Source organism: Tachyglossus aculeatus, chromosome 12 (genome assembly GCF_015852505.1).
Source record: "Tachyglossus aculeatus isolate mTacAcu1 chromosome 12, mTacAcu1.pri, whole genome shotgun sequence".
NCBI classification, from domain to species: domain Eukaryota; kingdom Metazoa; phylum Chordata; class Mammalia; order Monotremata; family Tachyglossidae; genus Tachyglossus; species Tachyglossus aculeatus.
The window spans coordinates 2381900-2403794 of record NC_052077.1 but is presented as its reverse complement, the minus strand read 5'-3'; the positions used below and the strand labels follow the sequence as shown (position 1 = coordinate 2403794).

Genomic DNA, 21895 nt, shown 5'->3' with positions numbered 1-21895 from the left:
ACTGCATGGTAAAAAGCCATAATTCCAGTATTTCAGTACATCGTATAAGTCAGCACCAGATGGTATTTTAAGATTCCTGCTGTTGTAATACTACAGTACTAGTTTTGACTCTTGTTCCATGACTAGGCAAACTCGCTCTCGTTCAAAGTGGTCACAGATGGGCAGAGCCGTAAGGGAAAAACTCACACGGACGGATTCTCTCGGCCAAGAATAGAACCAGTGTTTCACAAACGTAGACGGCGGAGAGAGAGCTCCCCACCGCTGACCTTCCCCGGCGTCCCCCGCCATTTCCTCTCCCCCCCCGCCCCCCCACCCCCTTTTTGCATAGAGTGTTTTGGTCTGATTCCCTGCACGCCTTCTATCTGTGACCGCTTACAAGTCAGTGAAAATTAAGTGCGCTGGGAAGATGACCTCTCTTGTTGGTGTGCTGAGGCATCCCCCTCCACGTTTAACAAAAATACTGTACCCGCCCCCGCCCCCCCGCCTCCCACCCGAACAAGGACTCCCCCGGTGAACGAGTTGGTTGCGGTGGTCTAGAATGAGGTAACCGGCAAGCGGCGGCGCGACGTCATATGTATCTGTTGTAAGGCCCCGTGACCCGCGTGAAGGCATACGGAGACGTGGTTACGTGGGAGGTGGTGGTGCCGGACATCGTCCTTTGCGCGAGGGACTTTATGAACCTCAGGTAAGTAGGCTCCGAAGGTTCATGGGGCTCCACGGGTTCCCGCTTGGCTTTTTTGCCGTGGGTTTTCTGAGGCACGTAGTCCGGCCCGTACTTCTCGCACTCCTCCTCTTTCTCGCGGGCCTTCTCCGCCACCTTGGCCTCCCACAGAGCCAGGCCGTGCTTTGGCTCGTTCATGCTCTTGTGCTGGTAGAAGACGAGCGAGATCCTGGTGGGGTGGTTGCGGTTGGGGTCCTTCAAGGGGGTGGTGGCGTGGAGCTCGCGCTTGGCACACTCGATGAGAATGGAGCCGTGGGTCGGGGCCACCGCCACCCCGCCGATGTCGGGATCCAGAAAGCTGTGCTCGCTGTCCGACCAGACGTCGTCGTTGTCCTCCGGGACCGGGGCCGGCCTCTCCTGGTGGGGAGCCTCGCTCAGCGTGGGCAAGCCCCCCTGGGCTTGAGCAGGAAGCCCCTCGGGGGGACGGCCCGGAAGCACCTTAGACAAGCCGTTGGCGGCGGGCGCCATCATCTCGTTCCCTTTGTTCTGGAGGTGTAGGGGGTGAGGAGGGGTACTGAACACGCCGGGGCCCGGGGGGTAGTCGTGAGTTAAACGGGGCGACGGGAGGTGGTCGCCGTTCTTGTGGACGGAGGGGTACTCTAGGCTCGGGTTGCTCGGGTTGGATGACGGCAGCCGGGAGGCGGCTTCCACGAAGCGGCCGTCCGCCTCGTGGGCGGAGTACGGGGGAAACGACCCGATGTGACGAACATTTGGTCTGATGGTACAGCTGCTGAAAGCATCTACCTGCATATTTGGGGTTCCGTAATTCAAGTACTTGGGGCCAAAACCCTGGCTATTCCCAAACCTCTGCTGGTATAGTGTGTGGATGGGGGGGAGACTGAGCTTAGACAGAGGATCTTGGCTCTGATACCTGTATAAATCCAGGGGCTGAGGCTGCGAAGGGAAGGATCCCAAGTATGGGGGGCAACTGTCCACCGGCACGTTTCCGTTGCATTGGTAGGAGGGATACTGGTTACTCTGATTCAGAGGCCCGGGATAAGGATTCATGGGATTGGAAGAATTCAAATAAGATGCCGCGGGCTGGGAAGAAGGCGGGTAGAGGTTCATGGGGCTTGACCCTCTGTAAGGATCCGAAGGGTGCGGAGAGCCGGAGTAAGGGCTAACCGGATTAGGCAGTCTCACGTACAGATTATTCGGGCCCGGGAACGAGCTGATAGGATTGGACTGAGAGTTAGTAGTCAGAGGACGCGGAGGCTGCTGCTGCTGCTGCTGCTGCTGCTGCTGTTGTTGTTGTTGCATTGCTGGTCCTGACAATCGCAAGAGGTCTGTGGAAAGAAACACAGAGATAAACACGAGTATTGGATGGTGAATCCAGAGAAAATCCTAAATGGGTGTGTCTATGCTCCGTCCTGCACCCTATTCCCTTCTTGTACATGGGGATTTCTCGTGATGGATCAGGCCAGTACGCAGGGGCTTCGCACGTAATACACCTGCATGAGGGGGTTTCTCAGGAGAGACCAGCCCGGTGCGCGATGATCTGTCGTGATGGACCAGCCCTGTACCTGGAGACGTTTTGTGATGTACCAGCCTATGTGCGCAGGGCCTTTTCGTGATGCTGTGTTAATTAACGGTCAATGCCCAGGGAATGAGACATAAGGATGACAACTACATTTCGTGACAACTCATTCAAGGGAAGGCATGAGGCACTACGACAGATTTAGCAGAAACGTTCTGGGCATATCACTCCCCTCCTCAAAAATCTCTAGCGGTCGCCTATCAACCTTCGTATCAAGCTAAAGCTCCTCACTATTGGCTTCAAAGCTCTCCATCACCTCGCCCCCTCCTACCTCACACCTCCCTTCTGTCCTTCTCCAGCCCAGCCCGCACCCTCCGCTCCTCTGCCACCACTAACCTCCTCACTGGGCCTCGTTCTCGCCCGTCCCGTCGTCAACCCCCGGCCCACGTCCTACCTCTGGCCCGGAATGCCCTCCCTCCTCACATCTGCCACGTTAGCACACTTCCCCCTTTCAAAGCCCTATTGAGAGCTCACCTCTTCCTGGAGGTCTGCCTAGACTGAGCCCCCCTTTTCCTCTGCTCCTCCTCCCCTCCCCATCGCCCCGATTCCCTCCCCTCTGCTGTACCCCCTTCCCCGCCCCACAGCACTTGTGTGTATATGTACATATGTATTAGTCTAATTAATGACGTGTATATCTATAATTCTCTCTCTCTCTCTCTCTCTCTCTATATATATATACAGTTGCTAATGATGCCTGTTTACTTATACCGTCCTGTTTTGTTTTGTTGTCTGCTACCCCCCCTCTAAACTGTGAGCCCGTTGTTGGATAGGGATTGTCTCGGTTTGTCGCTGGTTTGTACTTTCCAAGGGCTTAGTACAGTGCTCTGCACACAGTAAGCACTCAATAAATATGGCTGAATGAATGAATTCAACAATTAGAACCAAGTAAATTGAGTGAGCCTCTTTGTTTTTGAGCCCCCGAGAAGCCTAATCTCACCTCTGAATACTTTCCCGCGCTTAGAACAATAAACTGCACAAAGTAAAGTGCTCAATACAAGAGCTTAGTACAGTGCTCTGCACATAGTAAGCGCTCAATAAATACGATTGATGATGATAATAAATACTGTAACTACTAAAAACAGTCAACAGCATTTACTGAGGGCTACTCTCTTCACTCCACACAAACTGCCCTCTCAAAGGTCACCAATGATCTCCTTCTTGCTAAAGCCAACGGCCTCGACTCCACCTTAGTCCTCCTCGATCTCTCAGCTGCCTTCGACACTGACCACCCCCTCTCCTGGAAACACTCTCCTACCTCGGCTTCACTGACACTCTCCTCTGCTGGTTCTCCTCATCTCTCTGGCCGCTCGTTCTCAGTCTCTTTCGTGGGCTCCTCCTCCGCCTCCCACCCCTTAACTGTGGGGGTCCCTCAAGGTTCAGTTCTGGGTCACTTTCTATTCTCCGTCTACACTCACTCCCTTGGAGAACTCATTGGTGAGGGACTTTGAACTCACCCCTGAACTCACTGGAGAACTTGAAGCTCCCAAGGCTTCAACTACCACCTCTATGCGGATGATACTCAAATCTCCATCTCCAGCCCTGATCTCTCTCCTTCTCTGCAGGCTCGCCTTTCCTTCTGCCTCAAGTCATCCCTACTTGGATGTCCTCCCGTCATCTCAAACATGTTTAAAACAGACACCTTATCTTCCCACCAAAACCCTGACCTCCCCACCCTTCCTGTCTCACAAGCCCGTAACCTTGGCTTATTGACTCCTCTCTCTCATTCAAACCACATATTCAATCCACCACAACCTTGGAGGTTCAACCTTCGTAACGTCGCTAAAACCCACCCTTTCCTCTCCGTCCAAACTGTTACCATGGTAATCCAATCACTCACCAATCAATCAATCAATCGTATTTATTGAGCGCTTACTGTGTGCAGAGCACTGTACTAAGCACTTGGGAAGTACAAGTTGGCAACATATAGAGATGGTCCCTACCCCACCCTGATTACTGTATCAGCCTCCTTGCTGACATCCTTGCCTCCTATCTCTCCCCACTCTAGTCCACACTTCACTGCTGCCCGGATCATTTTCTACAAAAATGTTCAGGCCATATGTCCCCACTCCTCAAGAAACTCCAGTGGTTGCCCATCCATTCATTTGATCGTATTTATTGAGCACTTACTGTGTGTAGAGCACTGTATCAAACAGAAACTCCTCACCATTGGCTTTAAAGCACTCGATCACCTTGCTCCCTCCTACCTCACCTCCCTAGTCCAGCCCAACCCAGCCCACAGACTTCGCTCCCCTAAATCCAACCTTCTCACTGTGCTTCGATCTCATCTATCTTGTTGCCAGCACCTGATCCACATCCTGCCTCTGTCCTAGAACACCATCCCTCCTCAAATCCGACAGACAATTACTCTCCCCAACATCAGAGCCTTACTGAAGGCACAGCTCTTCCAAGAAGGCTTCCCTAAGCCCTTTGTTCCTTTTCTTCAACTCCCTTCTGTATCGCTCTGATTGGCACCCTTTACTCATCAGCAGCTATGTTCGTATCTGTAATTTATTTATATTAATAGCTCTCTCCCCCTCTAGACTGCAAGCTCGCTGTGCGCAGGGAGCATGTCCGTTATGGTGTTATTCTGCACTCTCCCAAGCACTTAGTACCATGTTCTGCACACGGTAAGCTCTCAATAAACAGAACTGATTGACTGCAGGACACTCTATAAAGCAATGGGAGCATGAGGGAGTCGGTAACGAGAATCCCTGGCCTCAAGGAGCTCCCATTCTAGAGGGGGAGCCAGGCGCCAAACTGATTTACAGTTGGGAAGAAAGAGGAAAAGAGGCTATTTACCCCATTTAGTGCAGAAGGAACAGGGTACGTAAGTATGTACATTATGAGAAGTCCTGAGGTAGAAGTTAGTGGGATAGTGGGAGAGTAGAAATTAATTGGGAAAGGCTTCTTAGAGGAACCATGGTTTCAGGGGGGGCTTTAGTCTGTCAGATTTGAAGAGAGGTGGAGTCTCAGGTAGGGGGAAGGTCGTGGGAGAGCTGAGAAGAAGGCACAGTGAGTAGGTTAGCTTTGGAGGAGCAAAGACTGTGAGCTGGAGTGTAGCAGGAGAAGAGGATGAGATACAGAAGAAAGAAATAATAATAATAATAATGGCATTTATTAAGCACTTACTATGTGCAAACACTGTTCTAAGCGCTGGGGAGTTTACAAGGTGATCAGGTTGTCCCATGGGGGGCTCACAGTCTTAATCCCCATTTTACAGATAAGGTAACTGAGGCCCAGAGAAGTTAAGTGACTTGCCCAAAGTCACACAGCTGACAAGTGGCGGAGCTGGGATTTGAACCCATGACCTCTGACTACAAAGCCCAGGCTCTTTCCACTGAGCCATGAAAGAGTTCGTCAAGAGCCTGTTTGATTCCCCTTCTAGACTGTAAGCTTGTTAAGTATCGGACCCTCCCAGACAAAACCTCATTTTTCCTCCTCTCCCATTCCCTTTTGCATCGCTCTCTCCCCCTTTGCTCTTCCCGCCCCCCTCCCCACAGCATTTATCTATATATCTGTCATTTTATTTAGTTATATTGGTGTCTGTTTACTTGTATTGCTATCAGTCTCCCCCCCTTCTAATAATAATGATGGCATTTGTTAAGCACTTACTATGTGCCAAGTACTGTTCTAAGCACGGGGGGAGATACAAGGTAATCAGATTGTCCCACATGGGGCTCACCCTCTTAATCTCCATTTTACAGATGGAGTAATTGAGGCATAAACAAGTTACTCTATTTATATTACTTGTACCTATCTATTCTATTTATTTTATTTTGATAATATGTTCTGTTCTCTGTCTCCCCCTTCTAGACTGTGAGCCCACTGTTGGGTAGGGACCGTCTCTATATGTTGCCAACTTGTACTTCCCAAGCGCTTAGTACAGTGCTCTGCACACAGTAAGCACTTAATAAATACGATCGATTGATTGATTGATTAAGGGCAGGGAACACATCTGCTAATTTTATTATATTATACTCTCCCAAGCGCCTAGTACAGTGCTCTGCACACCGTAAGCACTCAATAAATGCCACTGATTGACTGACTGATTAAATGTAGTAGTTAAGAATTTCTGCTCGATGAGAAGAGAAAACGGTAATGACTGGAGGTTTATGAGGAGGGGTAAGTGTGTGAAGAACAACATTTTAGAACAATAATCTGGGCAGCAGAGTGAAACATGGACAAGAGAAGGGCGAGTTTGGAAGCGGGATATGATTCCAGGAGGCTGAGGCCGTGGTCCAGCCAGGATTCGACAGGTGCCTGGATCAGGATGGTGGCTAATTAGACGAAGAGGAAGGGGGAGATCCTGGAGATGTTGCAGTGGAAAAATTGACAGGATTTGATAATAGATTCCCTGGGAAGCAGTGTGGCTCAGTGGAAAGAGCACAGGCTTTGGAGTCGGAGGCCATGGGTTCAAATCCCAGCTCCGTCAACTGTCAGCTGTGTGACTTTGGGCAAGTCACTTAACGTCTCTGGGCCTCAGTTACCTCAACTGCAAAATGGGGATTAAGACTGTGAGCCCCCCTTGAGACAACCTATCACCTTGTAACCTCCCCAGTGCTTAGAACAGTGCTTTGCACATGGTAAGCACTTAATAAATGCCATTATTATTACTATTACTAAATATGGGGGCTCTTTCAAGGGAAAAATCCAAGACTACGGATAAGGAGGATGTCGGCATTAACAACTATGATGGGAAAGCTAAGTGGAGGAGAGGGCTTGGAAGGGCAGGTGAGTAGTTCGGTTTTGGACATAATGAAATTGAGATGCAGGTTTAGCACGCAGTTAGAGCCAGCGGGAAGGGAAGAGGAAATGTGAGATTTCACAGAGGGAGAAAGAGAGAGAGACAGAGAGGTCAGAGCTATCAATCAATGGGTGCATTGGAAGCAGAGCACTGTATTAAGAGGTTGCAAATGTACACTACAAAAGAGTTGGTGAACGTGTTCCCTGGCCACAGAAAGCTTAAAAATACTAGCAAGGTAGCTTTGGAAGTCAGCTGGACACATCTATGGTTGTTGAAGCCATGGACACAAATGAGCTTCCCGACAGAGGGAGTGTAAATTGAGAAGTGAAGAGGACACACAACAGAGAGGGAAGAGGGGAACCAGAGAGGAATTGTGCTTAGGAAAACCAAGGTCACACTGTGTAACCGGAAGAATGAGGCGGTCCCCAGCGTCAACGGCAACTGAGAGGTCCAGTAGGGTTAGGAGAGAGTCCGCTAGACGTGGCTAAGAAGAGGTCATCGGTGACCTGGGAGACGGCAGCCTCGGTAGAGTGAAGAAGGTAAAGGGTGGATTGTAGAGGGTCATGAAAGGAGTCAGGAGATGAAATGAGGGCAGCAAGCTTATATATTATGTTCGAGAAGTTTGGGTAGGACTGGGCGAAGAGTTAGAGCATGTTTGAAGGCAGTGGAGAAGGAAAGAGTGAGCTTTTGAAGACGGTGGTTCAATGTTCGTTTGCTAAAGCCAACCAACTGCTGAAGACCCCGATGGGTTGCCGTCGCTACTTTCTTGGCAGCTCCCACTTAGATTAGAACTGTTTTCAGGTTTATATGGAGTCCTTTTCCGAGGCTGGAGTTCACTTCCCAGCTTCTCTTGCGTGTTTGTTTTCCATCTCCTCTCCCTCGACCCACTTGGGCTCAGCCCCGAAACTCACTGTCTGAGCCCTGCCCAGTTAACCTCTTGTTTTCGCTTCTTCCACTAGTTTAAACCCCTTATGTTTTCCAACCAGAAAAAGGACAACCCATCTCCTTTCTTCTCTCCCATCCTATTGTCTCTCGCATCCACTGTTTCCCCTTTCCTTTTCTCTTCCCCCTTTCCCCTTTCCTTCTAAAACCTTTTCTGCTCTCCTCAACTGTCAGGGGCTTCTGCACTGGGGAAGAGAGGAAGGAAGAAAGAAGGAGAGAAGCGGTTAGAGACAGAAACAGGTTAATTGGCAAATGGCAGGGAAGACTCGAGTAGGGGATTAGAGTTGGGAAGGAAGAGGGGGACTGGGATTTGAACCCTGGCATCAAAGCGCTCCCACGGGGCTTTTCTTCATCAACCTTCAACTTACACATGGATTCAACCAGGAGTCCTACAAGTTGGTCAGATAATTAGGTTTTGATAGACCAGTTCAGTGCCCATCCTCTAGCTGACCTCAGTTCCTTTTTTGGCATTTTACACATTGTCTCCTTGAACCTGGATAATGAAATACGTTTTCTTTTAATGGCATTTGTGAAGCACTTAATATGTACCAGGAACTGTACTAAGCACTGGGGTAGATACAGGTAAATCAGACTGGACACAGTTCATGTCCCATACTGGGTTCACAGTCTTCATCCCCATTTTACAGTTGAGGTAACTGAGGTACAGAGAATAATTATAACAATAATTGTGGTATTTGTTAAGCGCTTACTATGTGACAGGTACTGTACTAAGTGCTGGGGTGGGTACAAGCAAATCGGGTTGGACACAATCCCTGTCCCGCCTGGGGCTCGTAGTCTCAGTCCCCATTTTGCAGATGAGGTAACTGAGGCCCAGAGAAGTGAAGTGACTCGCCCAAGGTCACACAGCAGACAAGCGGAACCCAGGTTCTTCTTACTTCTAGGCCAGTGTCCTAACCCCTAGGCCATGCTGCCTCTCACTTTGTACAGCGAGAAGCAGCGTGGCTCAGTGGAAAGAGGCCGGGCTTTGGAGTCAGAGGGCATGGGTTCAAATCCCGGCTCCGCCAGTTGTCAGCTGTGTGACTTTGGGCAAGTCACTTCACTTCTCTGAGCCTCAGTTCCCTCATCTGCAAAATGGGGGTGAAGACTGTGAGCCCCCTGTGGGACAACCTGATCACCTTGTAACCTTCCCAGTGCTTAGAACAGTTCTTTGCACATAGTAAGTGCTTAATAAATGCCATCATCATTATTATTACTAGGCCAGCGCTTACTACAGTGCTCTGCACACAGTAAGCACTCAATGAACTCAATCTTCAGGCTACCAAGTAAGCAGTGTGGCTCAGTGGAAAGAGCCCAGGCTTTGGAGTCAGAGGTCAGGGGTTCAAATCCCAGCTATGCCAACTGTCAGCTGGGTGACTTTGGGCAAGTCACTTCACTTCTCTGTGCCTCAGTTCCCTCATCTGTAAAATGGGGATGAAGACTGTGAGCCCCCCGTGGGACAACCTGATCACCTTGTGACCTCCCCAGTGCTTAGAACAGTGCTTGGCACATAGCAGGCACTTAATAAATGCCATCATTGTTATTACTATCCATGAGTTAAGCGCTTAGTACAGTGCCCTGCACCCAGTAAGCCCTCAATAAATATGACTGAATGAATGAGTGTGCACATCTCTGAGAGCCAGCATGGTCTAGTGGAGACGGCCTGCGAGTCAGAAGGACCAGGGTTCTAATCCCGGCTCATCCGACTGCTTGCTGTGTGACCTTGGCCGTGTCACTTCACTTCAGAGAAGCAGCGTGGCTCAGTGGAAGAAGAGCCCGGGCTTTGGAGTCAGAGGTCATGGGTTCGAATCCCGGCTCCGCCACGTCTGCTGTGTGACCTTGGGCAAGCCACTTCACTTCTCTGAGCCTCAGTTACCTCATCTGTAAAATGGGGATTAAGACTGTGAGCCCCATGTGCGACAACTTGTATCCACCCCCAGCGCTTAGAACAGTGCTCTGCACATAGTAAGCGCTTAACAAATGCCATTATTCTTTATTTATTATTCTCTGTGCCTCAGTTTCCTCAACTGTAAAGCGGAGATACCTGTCTTCCCTCCTACTCTCACCACGAGCCCCCTGCAGGAAGGCGCTAAATGACAGTATTTGACACATAGTAAGCGCTTAACAAATACTATTTTGTTTAAAAAAGGGACCTCTGACACACATGCCCAGGAGAATTCAGCAGGGGAACCATCTTGGGTGCGACTGGACAGCGGCCCCATCCCTCGGGGATCCTCGGGTATTACCTGCCAACTGCTTAGCGTGGTTTGCGGCCTCCGAACCGGCCTGCTTGTGGCGGGCGGCGGCCGACTTCTCCTTCTCGTTCTTATTCGCGCCGTTCTCCAGGGAGGAGAGCTTCTCGGCCGCTGCTTTCTTGGCTTCCAGTTTCCTCTGACGGCACGTCTTGACCGGCTCGGCCAGCATGCGCACTTTCCGCCGAAAGGAGCTGAGCACCTGGATGGCCCCGCTCCTCTTCTTCTCCTCCTGAGCCTCGGCGCTTCCGAATTCATCCACGCTGGACACCTTGTACAACGGCAGCACGTGGAGCTGCTCGTCCTCAGGGGACCCGCGCAATTGGCGATTGTCTTCCCGGGTGAGGGTGCAGACCTAACGGGGGCAGAAAAGGAAACAACGTTCCGGGCTCCGAAGGAAAGGCCAAGCCGCTCGTTCCCGCTCCCCTCCTTAAACAGCGCTGCTGGACTCTCTCCTCATCAATCAATTGTATTTATTGAGCGCTTACTGTGTGCAGAGCACTGTACTAAGCGCTTGGGAAGTACAAGTTGGCAACATAGAGAGACAGTCCCTACCCAACGGTGGGCTCACAGTCTAGAAGGGGGAGACAGAGAACAAAACCAAACGTATTAACAAAATAAAATAAATAGAATAGATATGTACAAGTAAAATAAATAAATAGAATAATAAATATGCACAAACATATATATATATATGGCATAGCGGATCGAACCTGTGCCTGGGACGTCATGCGTTCTAATCCTGGCTCCTCCACCAGTCTGCTGTGTGACCTGGGACAAATCACTTTACTTCTCTGGGCCTCAGTTCCCTCATCTGTAAAATGGGGATCGAGTCGGTGGGCCCCACGTGGGACAGGGACTGTGTCCAACTCGATTTGCTTGTAACCATTCGAGCGCTTAGTACGGTGCCTGGCACACAGTAAGCCCGGGCTCGGAAGCCAGAGGTCGTGGGTTCTAATCCCGGCTCCGCCTCTTTCCAGCTGTGTGATTTTGGGTCAGTCGCTTAACTTCTCTGTGCCTCAGTTACCTCATCTGTAAACGGGATTAAGACTGTGAGCCCCACGTGGGACAACCTGATCACACTGTACCCACCCCAGGGCTTAGAACGGTGTTTGGTATATAGTAAGTGCTTACCAAATACCATTATTATTATTATTGTTATTATTAACAAATACCATAATTATTATTATTGAGAAGCAGCATGGCTTAGTGGCTTGAAAGTCAGAGGTCGTGGGTTCTAATCCCAGCTCCGCCGCTTGTCAGCTGTGAGACTTTGGGGAAGTCACCTAACTTCTCTGGGCCTCAGCTCCCTCATCTGTAAAATCGGGATGAAGACTGTGAGCCCCATGTGGGACAACCTGATTACCTTGTATCCACCCCAGTGCTTGGCACATAGTAAGCGCTTAACAAATACCACCATCATTATCATTATTATCTAGCGGACGCTGGTGGCCTCTCTCATCACCAGCGGTGGACGTGACACTCCGTCCCAGTTGTGCGTACAGACCGTTGGTCCAACTGAGGACGAACTGAACGGAGCGAGGAAGTGAGGTGAGCGGACAATGCCACACCTACGCAGGGTCCAGATTCAATGTTGTCTTTGCCACAGCCCTACCGGCCCCCGCCAGAAGAGAGGTAGAAAATTAAACACCTTCCCTTCCTTGGCTCTGTTGCAGTCCCAAAATAAAACTCTTCCAGACATGCACTTCAATCACTCGTACTTATGGAGCGCTTACTGTGTGCAGAGCACTGTACTGAGTGCTTGGGAAGTACAAGTTGGCAACATATAGAGACGGTCCCTACCCTACAACGGGCTCACAGTCTCTGCTACCAAATTATCACATCAATCCCTCCTCAGAGCCTGTCTCCCCCCACATAAACAAAGAACGCCCAACAGCCTTCCCTCAACCCCCGACTCCTCTCAAATTGTTATCATCATCGCCAGCCATCACCACGCCATCACTGTCCACAGTAGTGAGTGGCCACTTTACTAGCCCCTTTGAGAGCAGCCCAAAGAAGTGAACTATCTGGACGGTATCTAAGTTTCTAAGACTTGCCTGTTTCCTCCGGCAACCACTAACTCTTATGGCTGCTTTGAAAAGTTGCCGCTTCGACAGAGGAATTGGAAAATTGAGACTCCCATTTTCATATTTCTCAGAGCCAAGTCAGGATTTAAACGGCAAGTTGTTTTTCTGGGTGATAAATTCTAGGAAAAGAGACCTTCTAATATGGTAATGCTGATTTTTCTTTCTACGGTAATAACATTTCTCACATTCCTTGTGGTCCCACCCCCTGCTCCCCTCCCTCCCTGTCCCTACGCTGGTCCTCGGGGACTCCAATATCCTTATGGAGGTTCCTGAGGACCTTTCCTCAGCCCGCGTCCTCTCAATCTTCAACTCCACAGACCTCCTGCTCCATCCCGCCTCATCCACTCACCCACTTGGACGTACGCTTGACCTCACTCTCCACTCACTGTCCAGTCCAACGTCACCTCTATCCCATCACAACTTTCTCACCTGCTTTGACCACACTCTTCAACTGCTTGTTTTCCAGTGGTTCCTTCCCCACAGCTTTCAATCACGCTCATTAATCCCCATCCTAAAAAACCCTCCCTCGACTCCTCGGCTCCATTCAGTTATTGCTCAACTCCCTCCTACCACTCCTTTCCAAACTCTTCGAGCAGTCTGTTTACACTTCCTCTCCTCCAACTCTCTCCCTGACCCCTTGCAATCTGATTCTGCCCCCTCCACTCCACAGAAACTGCCATTTTTAGGGTTACTAATGACCTCTTTCTGGCCAAATCCAACAATGCCTCTACTCCAACCTTATCCTCCTTGATCTTCCAGCTGCCTTCAAAACTGTGGACCAGTCCCTTCTCTTGGAATTACTACCTAACCTTGGCTTCCCTGACACCATCTTTTCCTGGTTCTCCTCCTACTCTCTGGCCACTCCTTCTCGGTGTCTTTCACTGGGTCCTCCTCTGCCTCCCTCCCTCCAAATGTGGGAGTCCCTCAAGGCTCAGTTCTGGGTCCCCATCTATACTCATTCCCTTGGAGAACTCATTGGCTCCCACGGTTTCAACTATCAACTCTACATGGATATTTCCCAAATTGACCTTTTCAGGCTCAACCTTGTTCCTTCTCTAAAATCTCACATTTCCTCCTGTCTCCGGGACATCTCTACTTGGACACCTCAAATTTAACACGTCCAACCGAGACTCGTCCTCTTTCCCCCCACAAAACCTGTCCTCCCTTGACTTTCTCATTATCGTAGATAGCACTACGATCCTCTCTGTAACCCCACAGGTAACTTTGGCATTTATCTCGGACTCATCGCTCTCATCCATCCCACATATTGAATCTATTAGCATATCCTGTCAGTTCTACCTTCGCAAATCACCAAAATCCACCCTCTCCTCTCCATCCATACTGCTGCACTTACCCTATCTGCCTTGACTACTCGAGTTGGCTCCCTTGTTGACCTCTCTGTCCCCTCTCTCTCCCAATTCTAGTCCATACTTCACTTTGCTGAAGTGTAAATGAATAAACCTACCCCTGTGCTTCGAACAGTGCTTGACACATACTAAGTGCTTAGTACCGTAAAACGAAATAAAATAAGATAAGAAAACCCAGTAAATGCTTAATACCATAAAATGAAATAAAATAAGAAAGCCCAGGTATGGGCACCAGGGTCAGAGTGTGGCACTTTAATCAAAGGAAGGCCAAATGAAGCAGATGCTTCTCGTCCTATATGGGCACGTTCCTTAAGAGGCTACGCCAGTGGTGAATTCTGAAGCTTCCGAGGCCAGAAATCCACATCCTTTGACTTCCGATTCAGACTCGACAATATACTTCCAAGGCTTTAGACTAACGCTAAAATTGTCCACAAAATTCTCAACGAAAACATCGGAACGGAGTTGGGGGGTTCTGAACCCCAAAAGCATGCCAATATGAAAGCAATCCACGCACCAACGGGCTGCTTTCCAGATTCTCCATCCTATTCTCCCTCCTATCTTTATCCCTGATGTTTTTGGGTCGACTTTGACACTCACCTCCCCCACAACAAATTTCATAGTGATTTTTAGGTGCATAAAAATGAGAGATGAATTCCTTTTTTTTGTTCTTAAATGATTTCTTTTTTAACAAACACATTTCCAGTTTTGTTCTTAGTTTGAAGTCCAGTTCTGCTGGACACAGTCACGCATCCTTAAACTTCGTTGCTGCCCCTCACTGAAATTTCTTTTAATGTCTGTCTCCCTAACTAGATTGTAAGCTCCTTGAGGGCAGGGATCATATCCACCAACTCTGATGTAATGTCTCAAATCCTTAGTACAGTGCTCTGCACATAGGAAGTGTTCAATAAGGCCCATTTATTGAGCTAAAACACCATTTTCACAGCCCAGCAACTAGTTTCCAATAAAAAAGAACCAACTTCCAATCCAGCACTGCTAAATAAGGAAAACCAATGAGCGTGGAATAGTGGAAAGAGCCCGGGCTTTGGAGTCAGAGGTCATGGGTTCAAATCCCGGCTCCGCCAATTGTCAGCTGTGTGACTTTGGACAAGTCACTTAACTTCTCTGGGCCTCAGTTGCCTCATCTGTAAAATGGGGATTACAACTGCGAATCCCACGTGGGACATGGACTGTGTCCAACGTGTTTTCTTGTATCCACCCCAGCGCTTGGTATAGTGCCTGGTCCATAGTAAGAGCTTAACAAATACTATTATTATTATTATTATTATTATTTTTGAAGGTTCCACCCTAAGAAGAAAGGAACTGGATATTTCCCAAGACCCAAACGCTCTGCATCCATTTCAGTGTCACATTTCAAGGTTTCAGGACTGTTCAGTTTAGAGCCCTGAGACCCAACACTGCAGAAACACAAACCCAGGAGTCAGTGGATAAAGGGCCTGGACCACAATGCCACGGAGCTACGGTCACTTACCAATGTACTGCCATTCTGCATGTTGTGCAAATCCCGATGAGCATGAGCACAAAAATCCAGGCAAGCAGTGACTCCTGAGAATGGCCGACCTTCCTTCAAACCCAGACGACACTCCGGCGCTCTGTGTTCGTATTCAATCTGGAAAAATGAAAGGGGCATTCTTTGTAGGCCTCGTCCCTAGTGCGATGATTTATTTACTCGGCAGACCCGTCAGAGAGTGCTCTGGGTTCCGTGGTAGAGTTACTAGAGGAGTTTAACATTTCAAAGCCAGCACTTCATCAAAATCAAAGGGTCCCAGGCAAATGATTTTTTATCATTCATTCATTCAATCGTATTTATTGAGCGTTTACTGTGTGTGCAGAGCACTGTACTTGGGAAGTACACGTTGGCAACACAAAGAGACGGTCCCTACCCAACAACGGGTTCACACTCTAGAAGGGGGAAACTGCTCCAATATTTCCACAGTCCAACATGTTCATTAATTTAACTTGATGGTACTTCAGACAGCCATGGTCTGATTCTCAGAACTTGAATGGCAAAGACTATCATCAAGGCAGCATCAGATCCCTACCCAAGCTAAAGATTCCCAGAGAATGGATACTGACTTACCTTCGTTAAAGTGGCAAAAACGTGGACAGGCCACGGACAGCGCATCGGTTTTTTGGAGCCTCAAGCTGCCTTTGAGCTGTTCTTGCCATTAAAATGGCAACACAGGCTCATCAGTTGAAAGCCTGGTTATTCATTTTTTTCTTTACTGTGACATTTATTATGTGCTTTCTATGGGTTCTAAGTTCTAAGCTCCAGGCTTAATCAGGTCAGACACAAGCCCTGTCCTTCATGGGGCTCACAGTCTAAGCAGGAGGGAGAACAGGTACCGAATCTCCACTTTACAGTTGAGGAAACTGAGGTACGTGCCCCAGATCATACGGAAGGCAACTGGCACACCCAGGATTAGAGCCTGGGTCCTCGTCTCCCAGGCCTGTATTCTTTCTGCTAGGCCATTACGCTTTCCAGGTGACACTTGCCAGCCCATCGGCACTGAAAAACTCATCCCGGCAAATCATCTTTGCTGGGCAGGATGGAAGAATGGATTTCGTTCACCATGGGAGACAGGGAACTGTGCCTGTTCCTTTATGTCTCGATCCAAACCAGCACTTGGGTGCTTAATAAATACCTTAACGAACAACCCCCAATTACAGTGAAGAGGAAGGGTTCCCAAACCGGGCTCTTCGAACAATAGCTACAACAGTCAACCAAATGGAAGTCTCTGCACAAACAAAGCAGAGATTGATTTATTTCAGTCATATCTCATAGGGAAAACATCCTACTCAGGTGCCATGCTCATATAAGAAAAATAACTAACGTACACCCCCAGAGCAGCTCATAAAGATGTTGCCAATCTAAACTGTACGCTTTTTGAGGGCAATCAATCAATCAATCAATCAATCGTATTTATTGAGCGCTTACTATGTGCAGAGCACTGTACTAAGCGCTTGGGAAGTACAAATTGGCAACACATAGAGACAGTCCCTACCCAACAGTGGGCTCACAGTCTAAAAGGGGGAGACAGAGAACAGAACCAAACATACCAACAAAATAAAATAGGATAGAAATGTACAAGTAAAATAAATAAATAAATAAATAGAGTAATAAATGTGTACAACCATATATACATATATACAGGTGCTATGGGGAAGGGAAGGAGGTAAGATGGGGGGATGGAGAGGGGGACGAGGGGGAGAGGAAGGAAGGGGCTCAGTCTGGGAAGCCCTCCTGGAGGAGGTGAGCTCTCAGCAGGGCCTTGAAGGGAGGAAGAGAGCTAGCTTGGCGGAGGGGCAGAGGGAGGGCATTCCAGGCCCGGGGGATGACGTGGGCCGGGGGTCGACGGCGGGACAGGCGAGAACGAGGTACAGTGAGCAGATTAGCGGTGGAGGAGTGGAGGTTGCGGGCTGGGCAGTAGAAGGAGAGAAGGGAGGTGAGGTAGGAGGGGGCGAGGTGATGGACAGCCTTGAAGCCCAGGGTGAGGAGTTTCTGCCTGATGCGCAGATTGATTGGTAGCCACTGGAGATTTTTGAGGAGGGGAGTGATATGCCCAGAGCGTTTCTGGACAAAGATAATCCGGGCAGCAGCATGAAGTATGGATTGAAGTGGAGAGAGACACGAGGATGGGAGATCAGAGAGAAGGCTGATGCAGTAGTCCAGACGGGATAGGATGAGAGCTTGAATAAGCAGGGTAGCAGTTTGGATGGAGAGGAAAGGGCGGATCTTGGCAATGTTGCGGAGCTGAGACCGGCAGGTTTTGGTGACGGCTTGGATGTGAGGGGTGAATGAGAGAGCGGAGTCGAGGATAACACCAAGGTTGCGGGCTTGTGAGACGGGAAGGATGGTAGTGCCGTCAACAGAGATGGGAAAGTCAGGGAGAGGACAAGGTTTGGGAGGGAAGACAAGGAGCTCAGTCTTCGACATGTTGAGCTTTAGGTGGCGGGCGGACATCCAGATGGAGATGTCCTGAAGGCAGGAGGAGATGCGAGCCTGGAGGGAGGGGGAGAGAGCAGGGGCAGAGATGGAGATCTGGGTGTCATCAGCGTAGAGATGATAGTTGAAGCCGTGGGAGCGAATGAGGTCACCAAGGGAGTGAGTGTAGATCGAGAACAGAAGGGGACCAAGCACTGAACCTTGGGGAACCCCCACAGTAAGAGGATGGGAGGGGGAGGAGGAGCCTGCAAAAGAGACTGAGAAAGAACGACCGGAGAGATAAGAGGAGAACCAGGAGAGGACGGAGTCTGTGAAGCCAAGGTCAGATAGCGTGTTGAGGAGAAGGGGGTGGTCCACAGTGTCAAAGGCAGCTGAGAGGTCGAGGAGGATTAGGACAGAATATGAGCCGTTGGATTTGGCAAGCAGGAGGTCACTGGTGACCTTTGAGAGGGCAGTTTCCGTGGAATGAAGGGGATGGAAGCCAGACTGGAGGGGGTCGAGGAGAGAGTTGTCGTTGAGGAATTCTAGGCAGCGCGTGTAGACAACTCATTCAACGAGTTTGGAAAGGAATGGTAGGAGGGATATGGGACGATAACTAGAAGGTGAGGTGGGGTCAAGAGAGGGTTTTTTTAGGATGGGAGAGACATGGGCATGTTTGAAGGCAGAGGGGAAGGAACCAGTGGAGAGTGAGTGGTTGAAGATGGAAGTTAAGGAGGGGAGAAGGGATGGAGCGAGAGATTTCATAAGATGAGAGGGAATGGGGTCAGAAGCACAGGTGGCCGGAGTAGCACTTGAGAGGAGGGAGGAGAGTTCCTCTGAGGATACCGCTGGGAAGGATGGGAGAGTAGCAGAGAGTGTTGAGAGCCGGGGGGTTGGAGAAAGGGGGGAAGAGACTTTGGGGAGGTCGGACCTGATGGATTTAATTTTGTTAATGAAGTAGGAGGCCAGATCGTTGGGGGTGAGGGAAGGAGGAGGGGGAGGAACCGGGGGCCTGAGAAGGGAGTTGAATGTACGGAAGAGCTGGCGGGGGTGATGGGCATGGGTGTCAATAAGGGAGGAGAAATAGTTTTGTCTGGCAGAAGAGAGGGCTGAGTTAAGACAGGAAAGGATAAACTTGAAGTGAACGAGGTTGGCATGGTGTTTAGACTTTCGCCAGCAGCGTTCGGCAGCTCGAGCATAAGAGCGAAGGAGGCGGACAGTGGCAGTGATCCAGGGTTGTGGGTTAGTGGTGCGAGAGCGGCGAAGGGAAAGGGGAGCGAGTGAGTCTAGCTGAGTAGAAAGGGTAGAGTTGAGAGCAGTAATCTGATCATCAAGACTGGGTAGAGAGGAGAGGGCGGCGAGGTGGGGTGTGAGGCGCTCCGAAAGATGGGTGGGGTCCAGAGAGCGGAGATCTCTGTGAGGGAATAATACGGATTTACAGGGGAAAGGAGTGTGAGTGAGGAGGCAGGTGAGAAGATTATGATCAGGGAGAGGGATTACAGAGTTGGTGAGGGTGGACACAGTGCAGCGGCAGGAGATGATGAGGTCGAGGGTATGACCAAGTTGGTGAGTGGGCGAGGTGGGGTGGAGGAAGAGGTTGGCAGCGTCAAGGAGAGATAGAAGGCGGGTGGCAGAGGAGTCGTTAGGGATATCCATGTGGATGTTGAAGTCTCCGAGGATCAGAGTGGGCATGGAGAAGGAGAGAAGGAAGGTGAGGAAGGGCAGGGATCATGTCTACGAACTCTGTTGTACGGTACTCTCCCAAGCGCTTCGTACGGTGCTTTGCACATGTGAGCGTTCTTATTCCACTGAATAATCGGTTGGTTGCTCTTTCTGTTATAGCCTAATAACTTGAGCAGGCTTTAATACTGCAGGAGCAATCTTTGTTTGGATTTTGCTACACGCTGGTTAAACTTGGGGAACACTTCAAAATCCAAAATACTTAAAAGGTCACCTGAATCTTTGAAACGGTCTTCTCAATTTTTGGAAGATTTCTCCAATTTATCCTACCTCAAAATACACCTTGTATAGATCACTTTTCGTGATAGATCATCTACATGCAACAGAAGGCAGAGTGGAGCAAATGCAAACGATTTCATTGGGCATCAGACTGCATAAAGCATCAAGCACTTAGTAATAATAATAATAATAATAATGATGGCATTTATTAAGTGCTTACTATGTGCAAAGCACCGGTCTAAGCGTTGGGGAGGTCAAAAGGTGATCAGGGTGTCCCACGGGAGGCTCACAGTCTTCATCCCCATTTTACAGATGAGGGAACTGAGGCCCAGAGAAGTGAAGTGACTTGCCCAAAGTCACACAGCTGACAATTGGCAGAGCCGGGATTTGAACCCATGCCCTCTGACTCCAAAGCCCGGGCTCTTTCCACTGAGCCACGCTGCTTCTCTAGTACAGTGCTCTGCACACAGTAAGCGCTCAATAAATACAATCGAATGAATAAAGCTTAGGAATCGAGTGCTGAAAAACAAATTTGATCCCTCCCCAAATCTGGCCACTTTGAGGAAATGAGAACATTATGAGATGAAAGGTTCAATACGGTTCTCTGTCAGGATTTTTGAGGGAGAGGTAAGGAGGCCACAATGTACAACACAATTGCTCCTTAATAACCTTCTAAAATGTTAGCTAAGGGAGAAATAGGTAGAGGTCCAGAGCTCTACTGAAGCTTCGAAGTTGGACATCATTTTCTGCAGCTGGAAGCAACCATGCACTTAGGTCACAGGCTACGATCCATTTCTAGGGCAAATAAACCGTTTGTTTCCCCAAAATCCTAAGCAGAGAGTGGCAAAACAATTCAGCTGTCCTGGATATAATCTGTCACTAATGTAAACCTTAAAAGCTGCATTTTGAGGTGGAATGAATAGTTATTTTTACAACCACACATCACCTTCCCCAATCTTTTACATTCTGCCAAAGACAACAAATTCCTAGGGCCTTTGCAAATTGAGAATTGTGATATGACTGATGGGAGAAGCAGCGTGGCTCAGTGGAAACAGCACGGGCTGGGGAGCCAGGGGTCATGGATTCTAATCCCGCCTCCGCCACTTGGCAGCTGTGTGGCCTTTGGCAAGTCACTTAACTTCTCTGGGCCTCAGTTCCCTCATCTGTAAAATGGGGATGAAGACTGTGAACACCACACGGGACAACCTGATTACCTTGTATCCCCCCAGCGCTTAGAACAGTGCTTGGCACATAGTAAGAGCTTAACAAATACCAACATTATTATTATTATTATTATATTATTATTATTATTATTAAGTGTAAGGAAAAGGACGAAGGTTCGGAACGACACTTGCGACGGCGTCTAGAAAATGACATTAAATAACACTCTTTTGTTAAAACAATGTTAGTCGAATTAAATCAGTGTAAAAACACATACTTGTATGAAAACTCGGTATACGAGCTGTAGCTTACCTGGTTATTGTATGCATCGGGCGCAAGCTTCTTGTATATGGGGGCCATCAGAGTGGACAGGTTTTGTAAATGGGACTCCAGTTTCTCTTCCTGCAGAAGGTGAAATCATTTTTGGACACATTCTCAATTCATGGCAACGCAAAATACACCCTTAATTAAGCAACACTTCAGCATGTCTGAGGTAACACCGTACACTGACTCCATAACGAAGTTACTTGAAATCCAGACCTCACGCCTGGCAAAATGAAGGCACTGTTATATTGAAAGAGACACATTCCATATCTGAAACTGTTTCTTTCTTATTAGTATCCAAAGATATATTCCCCTCCTATCAGCTAGTCAGCGATATTGAAATTGAAATTTTTGAAATTGGAAATTGAAATTGAATTTGATATTGAAATTCATCTGGAAATGATACGTTGCCTGTAAAAAATAACGGTCTTTTTCTCTATGTGGCAACTTAAAAATTCAAATCTGAACACAGTCCTTGAAGCACAAGTGTCACTGTGCACCAGATGTTTGGTGCCACCTGACATTTTGAATATTGACTGACATTTCTGTCAAGGAGAGCTGTGATCTTTGAGTGAAACACCTCATATTAATCTAATCCACTGTCAAGGCTGCATTCTTCCCTTAAACTCAGGATCCTAATTGCATATTTTTCTTTCTTATGTGAACAATGAGAGCAGGGACCGAACCAAAACCTCTCGATCCCCCTTAGTCAGGTACATTCTCTGAGTTTCACTGAGAAACTACAGTTCAGATTGTCCCTTCCATCTAACTCCATAAAGAGAGACCTTGGGTCACTATTTGGTCTCTCAGTATGTGAATCTCACTTTAGGGAGATTGGAATTCACTTCATGGCTGGGAAAT

At 48.8% G+C, this 21895-nt stretch overlaps 1 protein-coding gene across 1 annotated transcript in view; it reads right to left on the bottom strand.

The window, feature by feature from the left end:
• Positions 1–508: 508 nt before the first annotated feature.
• Positions 509–21895, bottom strand: part of TET2 (tet methylcytosine dioxygenase 2) — a 39264-nt gene continuing 17877 nt past the window's right edge. The window contains exons 6-9 of the mRNA XM_038755368.1: positions 21023–21112; positions 15137–15274; positions 10188–10548; positions 509–2007 (exon numbers count right to left, since the gene is read on the bottom strand). Coding sequence (XP_038611296.1) covers positions 569–2007; positions 10188–10548; positions 15137–15274; positions 21023–21112 — 2028 coding nt within the window. The 3' untranslated portion in view covers positions 509–568. The remainder of the gene's footprint in view (positions 2008–10187; positions 10549–15136; positions 15275–21022; positions 21113–21895) is intronic.